At 42.5% G+C, this 10,594-nt stretch overlaps 1 protein-coding gene and 1 non-coding gene across 2 annotated transcripts in view; one reads left to right on the top strand and one right to left on the bottom strand.

The window, feature by feature from the left end:
* Positions 1-8,447, bottom strand: part of LTA4H (leukotriene A4 hydrolase) — a 33,151-nt gene extending 24,704 nt beyond the window's left edge. The window contains exons 1-3 of the mRNA XM_025882408.2: positions 8,190-8,447; positions 2,186-2,316; positions 641-761 (exon numbers count right to left, since the gene is read on the bottom strand). Of these exons, the coding sequence (XP_025738193.2) occupies positions 641-761; positions 2,186-2,316; positions 8,190-8,348 (411 nt within the window). The 5' untranslated portion in view covers positions 8,349-8,447. The remainder of the gene's footprint in view (positions 1-640; positions 762-2,185; positions 2,317-8,189) is intronic.
* Positions 8,448-8,852: 405 nt separating this feature from the next.
* On the top strand, positions 8,853-8,924 carry TRNAD-GUC (transfer RNA aspartic acid (anticodon GUC)). Its single transcript has one exon. It is a non-coding gene; the product is annotated as a tRNA-Asp (tRNA).
* Positions 8,925-10,594: the final 1,670 nt, after the last annotated feature.

Below are 10,594 nucleotides of genomic sequence, written 5' to 3'. Positions count from 1 at the left end.
GGGGGGGGAAGGGGGGAGGGCCAGAAGGAGAAGCAGGCAGTCACTTAACCAACTGAGCCACCCAGGTGCCCTCCACTTCTTTACTGTTAACATTTTTCATAACCAGTACCTATTACTTTTGTCTTATTAATTTTTCCTTTCTATTTTATAACCAGTTCTTGAGTGTCCACTCAAGACTGCCAAGTTCTATGCTAGGTGCTAGGAATATAAATATAAATATGACCTAGACAGTCCACTTAAGTGGACATGATTTCAAATTGAAGGGAGTTTCTTTTTAAAAGTGATACATGAGGGGAGGAGGGTAGGGGGATGGGTTAGCCTGGTGGTGGGTATTAAAGAGGGCACATTCTGCATGGAGCACTGGGTGTTATGCACAAACAATGAATCATGGAACACTACACCAAAACAAATGATGTAATATATGGTGATTAACATAACAATAAAAATTTAAAAAAAAAGTGATACATGAACATGTTAATAATGAGATAGCAATGAAAATATATATCATTTTTATAACATAAATTAAAATACTATCTTAGGTAAGACCTGAGTATCCATAAGACCACTGTCCACTTTACTTCAGTAAACAGAATGTGCTGGGAATTTTTTGTATAATAAATCATTCCAGAACTTTTTTTACCTGGCACTGACTAAAGAGATATGGGTGTTCCTTCCCAGAAGTTTGTTCAGGAGTGAGCCACTGAAGAGCCGAAGATTTTGGAGACGTCTCAAAAGAAATTTCTATAACGACTTCTTGATTTCTGTATGCAACAAACAAATATATTAGTAGAGTATAATTTAATCTAACTAAAGTTTGAATTCATAATGCACAGTCTAAATAATACAAATGATATTTTATAAGGTCTTGTTACTGATGGAGAGTAAGCTCTAGGAATGCTGTGTCCCAAGTTCTTACCTGAATGCCTGCCTCTGGATCCCTTCCACTCTACCACGCCAAGTGCTTAGGAAGACATAATAGGGACTAATATTCATTGAATACACCACTGTGTGTCACGCACTTTGCACCTGTGGTATCTTGCAATCTTTCATGATAGTGGGAAAGTGGAAGAAATAATTTTGGAAGTTTGACTACCACACAGCCGGTGGGTGCCAGAGGATGACACGGAGCAGTGCTGGTCTGCAAATGGTTACTGGACAAGTCAAGAAATGGAGAGTAAGCCTTTAGAAACTTGTAGAGTCACTTTTACGTCTGTTGAATCTAGGGATCAAAAACGTGTGCTTGCTTTTAATCTCTTCTTCCTAGTAATTCATTTGTATGGCATTTTATAAAAGAATCAGTTTGTGACAGACTGGAAATAACAAGAACTTGTCCTTCGCCCCAGATAGTTTGAGCAGTACTGATAATGAGGAAATAGCAAGAGCTCTGGAGACCAGGGGCGCGCCGGGGTGTGAGTCCTGCCTCTGCCACCTACTGGTAGTGCTGTGAACTGGGGCAGATTGCTTGACCGCTCTGTGCCATCATTCTTGATCTGTAGAATGGGGTCCATGATAGCTATCTCACAAGTTACGTGCAGGTGTTTCCCTTCTTTTTCTTTTTTTTAAAGATTTTATTTATTTTATTTGAGATAGAGAGTGAGCATGAGCAGGGGTAAGGGCAGAGGGAGAGGGAGAAGCAGGCTCCCCAGTGAGCAGGGAGCCCCACGTGGGGCTCAATCCCAGGACCCTGGGATCATGATCTGAGCTGAAGGCAGATGCCTAACAGACTGAGCCACCCAAGCGCCCTGCCCTTCTCTTTCTTAAACAGCAAGAGAAGGCATGAAAACATTGGCCACTGAAAGGTGGGGTCAATCACCCTTGTTTTAGGCCAGTGGTTTTCCACCCTTTTTCCCCTTCCCAATTTATCAAGGAGTGGGATATACGCCCAGGTCATCCTGAAATGCCTCCTTAAGATGGCATGCACCCATCATCACTCTAGACCACTCCCATGATCAGTAAAGAAGTAACAGTTATCAAAAGTTCTATTCTTGAGTATTTTATACAATGAATTTCTTTAGAGTCTTAAGAACATATAATTTTCACTACAAGCTTTAATCTGAACAGCAGATCAGTAAGAACACCAATTACTACCTACACACAAACTAGAAATAGGAAAGGAAAATTGTCTAAATTAAAAACATTTTTCTCCATTATTTAGCTATATAAAAGATAAGGATAACATTCATACTTGCTCAGAGCAATAGGAAGAGAGATTTCCATCGGTGATCCTTTGTAACTTTGTTTTTCTCCAAGAGTATATTTGACTTCTTGTCCGTTGATGACCACTTTTTCTATCATGAGGTCCTTTGTATCCAAAGTCTAGAATTAAGTTAGTATTTTTAAATGATAAGAAAATTGTTTAATATACACCAGAGAACAGGACAGAACTAGTTCTATACTGTAATCATTATAGTTAACCTATAGAACTAGTTGCTCATAGGGAGTAAAATAGAGTAAAATTACGGGAATTAAAGGAGTCAAAAGTTAGCGTAGGTCCTGTCTCTTGGGACTCTAAGCTTCCTGAAAGATTTTTCTTTCTAAAGTTTGCATATACATATTGTTAGGTAATTCTGGAATAGTCACACAAATTTACGTTTTAAGTGCAAGTCAAATCTAAGTCAAAATGCCTTTGCCCCGTCTCCTAAAACTTAACCTCTCTGCTACCAAAAAAAAAAAAAAAAAAAATCATCTAGAGCTTAAGTTTCACCATGACTCCTCGATGTATCTTACCATATATTTCTTCCTGGAATTCATATAGTCCAGCTCCTATGTAATTTCATATATCCGAAATTTAAAACAAACCTTGGCACTTGTTAGGCAAATAAGCAGGCTGTACATCGCCGTTCTGTATATCGAAAGAGCCCAACCTGGTGTGGCAAGTCCAACTGAATGATCTACACAGGACTGAGCGAGCCTATCTGCTTGCCGTGGCCCATTTGGGACAACCGCTCTGGGCAGGAAAGGAGAGGCAACAAGCCTCTGAGTGTTCTCCAGCCCCCTAATCCTCTGGGCCCTAGAGACCATACCTTTCACTATCTCTCAACTAATCTCTTGTTCTAGAATCTTCAACCTTCCTATGCCACAAGACTGTTTCTGAACAACCTAAACAAGTCTACCATGTTATGTTTAAAACTTCTCCTGATCCTTCTGCCCTGATAACTATTCATTTGTCTCCTCCCTTTCTCAGACTCCATGGGCAACCTGTGGCTGCTATTTCCACTTCCTCATCAATCTCTCCTCCTTCCCTCTCTTCAGCCTGGCTTGCAACTCCTCTGCTCCTGAAAGGGCAGGGCAAGCCTCCTGATCAAGAGGTCTTTTCTGCTCAGTAATCTGGACCTCTGTCCGCTCATAATTCTTATGGGCCACATCATCTATTTGAAGTCCTTTCCTTGGCTTTTTTGACTTTACACATAAACGGTTTTCTTACTTGTCTAATGCTGTTTCTTCCCCCTCCTTTCTAGCTCCTAAAAATGGATCTGTCCCAGTGTTCTAGCCTCGACCCCTTGATTTTTTTGAAAAAGATTTTATTTATTTATTTGAGAGATAGCAAGAGCAGTGGGAGGGGCAGGGAGAAGCAGGCTCCCTGCTGGGCAGGGAGCCCCCTACGTGGGGCTGGATCCCAGGACCCTGGGATCTTGACTTAAGCTAAAGGCAGCTGCTTAACCAACTGAGCCATCAAGCATCCCTGGATCCCTTGATTTTCTTGCCATATTGGACACACTCCCTAGTTCTCGCTCATCCCACATCACCAACCAATTCCTCTGTGCTGATGACTACTGTCTATTTCTACAGTTGGTCGGTATCCCTTCCCCCAGGACTGCCGCTGGATCTCTCTTAGTTGCCTGCTTGACATTTCCAAGGGAAATATGGCCTCATATTCAATGGGCTTCTAAAAATTCTAAAAATGAAGCCACCCTTATGTCCCCTAATCCATTCTCTCCCTTGATTTCTCCTGTTAACAGAATCCACAAGGTACCTAAGGTTTGAGACATTCAAATAATCTACAATTGATCCCACTGCCCAAGCCCCCATAGCCAATTAACATGTTTTTCTTTCACACTGTCCTCATACTTTCTTCTCTTTCCTTCTACCACCACTCTGGGTCAGACCCTGCCTTAGAACTGCCTGCGATCTGATCTCCCTACCTCTGGCATCTTTCTACTGAAATCTGGCCAGCAATAGCATGTGGAGTTAGAAGGCTTGCCTCTCTTTCAGGCTAGTTCATTGCATGATAAGCTCAGGAAAAGTCACAAGAACAATCATTAATTTGATTCCTACCTCTCTAGAGTCAACAATATTTAGGTGGAAGGAAATCTCCATTCTGGTTTGGCTTTTTTTTTTTTTTTAAAGCAGCTGAATTTGTTAGGGGTGTCATCTGTTTCCCTCCAAATAGGTAATTATTCCTTTTGGGTTACTTTCTTTCAGGGGTACCTCAACAATTGCTACTCTGTATTAGTAGAACTGACTTATCTTCTTGCACTTGCATATTCAGAATATTTAGTTTTATTAGGTTTATATCTTATTAAGAATAGGGTTACTCCTTTGTCCCTTCATATTCCAGTATCTATTTCTGGCTATCTGACTTATTTTAAAAACTTGATTAGAATATCTATGTCTATAACTACTCGTGTTTATTCTGCTTTTATAACCATAAGGATGAATCAACTGGCTCATTTCCCAGAGGGACATATTTGATTATCTGTATTGCCTAAACTTTTCAAATCTAATCAGAATCAGAAGAGCCAGATTATTGTCATGACTATTTTTTGAAATCTTTTTCATATCCCCAGTACTTATTATAGTAGTCAGTCCACATCTCTCCTATAGCATTTACTGTACCACATTAGAATGGTATGTTTTCTACGAGACTGAGGGTTCCTAAGACACAGAATGTTACTTAGGCTTGCATTCCCAGAGTTTAGCACAGTGCCTGAAAAAATCGTAGGCATCAATGAATGCATGAAGCAAGTCCTGAGCCAAGAGAAAAGAGAAAATGCAGTGTTTAAGCCGTGTATTGCCAAGTCTGACAAATATCATTCTCAAATTACTTAAGAAATTCACCTTCAAATTTCACTAATAAATGTTGTTAAACAATTGATCAAAAAGAGTAATAGAAAAAAAAAAGGAAACTGGGTGGTTGAAAAGTTGGAACTAGTACTTTTCAACAAAGTTTTACTGAACACCTACTATATATGTAAGGCCGAGATACCACATGTAGTTATAAGAAACAGACCTACCAACAGTAGGAAGTTACCAGGGATATAATTTACTATATCTCACAGTATCCTCATTGAATAACACCCCAAAAAAGAGTTCTACTTCTAAGCAGCTGGCTAATTGCCATGTTATAACTAATTCCCTTTTTGCACAGGCTGCTGGGAAGCTCCCCGTAAACCTCACAACCCGCTTCTTTTTTCCTAGGCCCTTAGGCCATGTGTTTGATTTTCTCTATCCTTATCCTCTCTTCCTCCAAATTCTTAAATTGTTTTTAATTTCATTATACTGTATACGTTGTTTTAAGTGGACTCATTTTCTGTGACAATGCATCGCTTAAATTAAAAAGCTTTAGGCCTCAGTATTATGTCTCTATATACATTTTCTATGTGTTATTTGCAGGGTGCCATAATGAAAAAAAAAAATGGGGTTATTGTTAAAACCCAAACCAAAACAACACCTTGATTTGGTTCCCAGCTCAGCCATTTACTTAGTGAAGACCCGAGGGTTTGCAGTCGGAAAGATCTGTGTTCACTTCCTGGCTTCTGCCACTTACTAGTATATGATCTTGGCCAAGATATTAAAACCTCTTTGAGTCACCAGCTGAGAGAACACCTAAAAAAGGTGAAAATTTCAATAAAAGAAATAAATGCTTGGAAGTTAGCACAAATGAACACTGAACTTGAGCACAAATAACCCAGAACTTCAAAAGGATTTTTAGAAAAGCTGGGATTTAGTCCTAGTAGAGCTCCTTCAACATTCCCAGCATCAAGGACTCCAAGAATGGAGAGAGCAAGGACACTTGATGTCCTCAGCAAGCACTGCCACTGGGTCCTCTCACCTCCAAGATACAGTTAGCACTATTACTACTGCGGCCCATATAAGGCTTAGGCACAGCACTCAAATTGAATTGACCTATTGGTTCATCAAACTTTTGAGTGCCCTCTACATGGCAGGTGCTATACTAAGAACATGATACAAAGAGCCATGAAACACAGGCCTACCTTCAAGAGACTGTAATCTAGTGGAGGAAAGAAGCTGAGTTTGAAGAAGTAATACCGAACTCTTGGCCTCAAGTTGCCACTATAAATAAGCAAACGATTATAAACAGATGTCACCACAAGTAGCCTTCCTTGTATAAAACCTAACATTATTATCATGCTAGGCTCCAATTTACTAAACAGACATGCCAACCAGACACCATGATTTAAAAGTCTCCTCTCAGATTTGGGGAATGCAAAAACAATGGGCAGCTTTGAGGCTGGAACACTGAAGGTACATTCTTTTCAAAATTTAGGCATTCTGTCTCTTACTTCCTCAAGGATGAGTTCAACCTTTATTTGTACAAAACAGGTGAGAGTGCAAGGTCATAGTAAGTAGTGATAAACTATCAAAATCTACTTTCTTTTAATAAAAAGGGAAATCTCATTGAGACGGGACTTCAGCCAATCCTGCAAGGGAAAAGCTGCCTGCAATAAGAGATAGCATGGTACTTCAAGCAGACCAAAGTACAACCTACAGGGAAGTAGTTATCTTCTTGCTTGTAATACCTTACTTTCTTCCTTGTAGTACTTTTGGTGACTAAATATCTATACAGAGGGGAGTCAACCTACTTTTCAAATCAGAATTAGTCTAGCAAGATGTTAAAGGACAAAGAGTAGGTTACCTGCTCTATTCGTTCACATTAATGAACTCAAAATATACACCTAGGACACAAACAGAAGTCATGAGAACCACCAATTCTTATCTAAATTTATTATTATGCCCAATTAATTGACCCCACTGATTTCCCACCATCAAGCCTACAACATTCAGTGATCAGGTTGCTTAATGTCGTTCTTAAGTAGATATCACAATACTCTATGCACAATACACTGTCGCTGGTCTTTTTTTGTCCCTCTTATTTCCAAAATGCTCACCTATGAAATTCTTCAGGTGAGAGGTACAATCTAAATACTATCACTTTGAGTAAGAACACTGAAAACAGGTTATGTTGTACAGATAAAATAATTTAATAACATTCCATAAATCTAAACAAGTTTTTCATTACTGAAGTGGTTTAGCGATGTTGTAGAAGCATATTACTTTCTAAGAAGCGCAGTAATTCCTCGCTCCTTGGAACCAACTATAATACATTGTATTGAGATATGCTTAGAAAGCCTGAATGGTCCACCCGTCATTACATTATTTGAAGAGAAGGGTGGTAAGAATCATGACCCTGGAGAAAAAGAGCTGTATCTAGAGTTAGCTGAGACTGGAAGTATCCAAGCAGGGGGTAGGGAGGGGGTCTCAAACCTACGGGGTTTGAGAATGACTGGTAGAGGGGCTGAGGGAAGACTCCCATGGGTCGATTGGTCCTATCCTGCAGAAGTGCAGGTTGAAATAAGGTGCCTGGGAGGAAAGGGTCAGATCAACATCGGCAGGGCAGAGGCTCTGAGACTTAGATGAGACTATGGCCTTGGGGAAGGTGCGCTGGGGACTGGAAGAAATTTGGGGCCTGAGGAGAGAGTTCTGGGCTGCAGGCCGAGGAAATGGGGAGGACACAGGGGGCTTAGCGCTGGGAACCAGGATAGCGGGGGAGGGAGGATTCGGCTAAAATGAAGCCTGAACGCAGGATGAGAGCAGGACATGGATGCGGCGCTAGGATGTGCTCGGGACTGGGGAGGGGCGCCTGGGGAGTGGGGTGCAGGAGACACAGGTATATTGAGGTATCTGTAGCGGGTGACGGAGGGATGCAAAGACAGAAGTGGGACTGGGAGGAGGTGATAGAGGGTGAGTGGGGAGCGAGGAAGGGAAGGCTGAGAAATGAGTGAGGGCTGAAAGGGAGGTGCGGAATAATGAATTGTGGCCTGAGGAGGGGCACCGAGGGATGCGCCGGGCAGACCCGAACGTTAGGCTAGGAAGGGGCAGCAGCGGGGTGAGGGACGAGAAGCGGGCGGCCGGGGAGAAGCGGGCACTGGGCGCGCGTCCCACCGTACCAGGCTTCGCAGATTGTCCTCCTGAGACTGCACGGTGAGCGCGGCGGTGCCGGTGAGCACCCGGCGGGTAAAGTCGACGCTGCAGCGCAGGTGCAGGTGCTTGGTTCGGCAGATCGAAGCCGGAGAGGCCAAGGAGCATGTATCCACTACCTCGGGCATGGCTCTGGGGAGTCTCTCCGCACGACGATCCACAGAAAACCCAACAGCCAGACTACTCGACTGAGAGGTAGAGAGAGAGGGCGGTAAAGAAGAGGAAGAGGGACTCGTGGCGGCCGCCGGGAAGGGAAGTTTCTTAAAGTGAGAAAAGAGTGAGGTGTAGCGTGGATGGAACTACAAGTTCCGTGGTGCAGCGCGACAAGGCGTGCGCTTTGCTCCCTGGGAGTGTGTGTGTGGCTAGGTGCTGAGAGGATTGGGAGCATTCCTGAAAGGGGAGGAGGAGGAAGAGGAGGGGAGTGGGGGCAGCTGGAGGATCGCGGGCGGACGGAAATGATCAGAAGTGCAACGGGGAGAACAATCGAATGCTTCCATTTTAGTTTCGTTCAGCTTCGGTGGAACTTGCAATGGCAATGGAAGAATGTTAGACCTATTGGTGGCGCCAACAATAAGGACGGAGCAGGGTGTTAAGCAATAAGAGTCTTGTCGGAAGAACCCCTTGCGTGCAATTCCTCGTTAGTATAGTGGTGAGTATCCCCGCCTGTCACGCGGGAGACCGGGGTTCGATTCCCCGACGGGGAGGCACGAAAAAAGATTTTTTTTTTTTGGTTTTCATTCCCTTTTTTAAATCGGAATACAACCACCACGATGAAAGTACTTCTCCAAACATTTTAAAAGTTAATACGAAAGAAATAATGTCAAATGAGCTGTAGCTTTACATTTTAAGAGTTGTTTCGTTTCTGGCTTGCCATGTTGGCAACCCAACACACGCTGAATTGTCAGTTCAACAGATTTTTCTTTAGTGCTTATTATGTACATTTCCAGGCCCTGAAGAGCAAAAACTGAATAAGCCAATATTCCCATTTTAGAAACTTAGGAAGGTCATTTCAATATACTGTAATAAGAGAATTCTGTGATAGGAGTATGTGTGGGCGGCAAGATTGGAATGCAGAGCTGGGACATCTAGCTCAGCTCTGGGGCCCTTTCAGAAGGTGAGGAAGGGTTGAAGGATGATTTCTTTTGGGAGGGGACCTCAGAGTTGAAACTGGAGACACTGGAAGGGGACAGGTCTCAGAGGACTTTAAACAGCTGGATCTTTAATCCTGAATTCATGAATGGGGGGGCCCATTGAAGAATTGTAAACACGTGAGGGACATGGTCAGATTCATGTCATCCAGAGAACACTGGTAGTTATTCAGAGAATGGATAGGAGTTATCAAAACAGAGGCAGGTGAGTTAGGAAACTATTCAAATAGTCCAGGAAGAAGATGTGGGGGCCTCACATAAGGAATAAGTAAAGATAGAGAGAAAGGGGGAAATGGAAGGAATACTTAAGAGACAAGTGGATTCACAGATTAAGAAGAAGCCTAAGATGATCCTCAGATTTTTGGCTTCCGCGTGTAGCAATCATTAACCAGAGACAGAGACCATATGAAGAGGACAGATTTATGTGGGGATGATGTAAGTTTAATTTTGTACCTTCAGAGTTTGAGAGCGTATGGGACTCAAGTGGAGATGTCTGTGAATCACTTGATGTTTAAGTCCATAGCTCTGGGGAAGTTTATGGTAGATAAAGTTGTAACAGTGGATAAGCTCAGCCCAAGTAGCACGTGTAAAGAGAAGAACAGTGAAAACAGGTTGAAAGCTGGGAGAACACGAGGTTTTAACAAAAAAAAGGTTAAAGAATGGAGGCAGGAAAAAAAAAAAAAAGAATGCAGGCAGTCCTTTCACAACGTATGCATATATCAAATCACCACAATGTACACTTTAAAGATCTTACAGAGTTTTGTTGATTATACCTCAATAAAGCTGAAATTTTGTTTTTGTTTTTGTTTATTTATTTATTTTACAGGGAGAGACACAGCAAGAGAGGGAACACAAGCAGGGGAGTGGGAGAGGGAGAAGCAGTTGCCCCACTGAGCAGGGAGCCCGATGCGGGGCTCGATTCCAGGACCCTGGGATCATGACCTGAGCCGAAGGCAGACACCCAATGACTGAGCCACCCATGGGGGAGTGGAGTAAAAAGAACTCATGAAATAAATTAGGAAGAGCCAACCAGCAATGTTAAATGCAGGGAGGACTGTTAAAATAAGGACCCTCCTTTGGATTTAGCAATGGGGTGGATGTAGGAAGGATTGTGGTTTTGTTGAGTTTTGCAGTTTAGTGGAAGGCGTTGAGCCATGAAAGAGAAGAGGGAAATAGAACATAGGCTGCTCTGTCAAGAGCCAATTTGAGAAAGGAAGACAAAAGAG

This window comes from Callorhinus ursinus, unplaced genomic scaffold (genome assembly GCF_003265705.2).
Source record: "Callorhinus ursinus isolate GAN/ISIS: 27379988/994484 unplaced genomic scaffold, GSC_fseal_2.0 scaffold14, whole genome shotgun sequence".
Taxonomy (NCBI): domain Eukaryota; kingdom Metazoa; phylum Chordata; class Mammalia; order Carnivora; family Otariidae; genus Callorhinus; species Callorhinus ursinus.
This window is presented reverse-complemented; position numbering and strand designations above follow the sequence as displayed.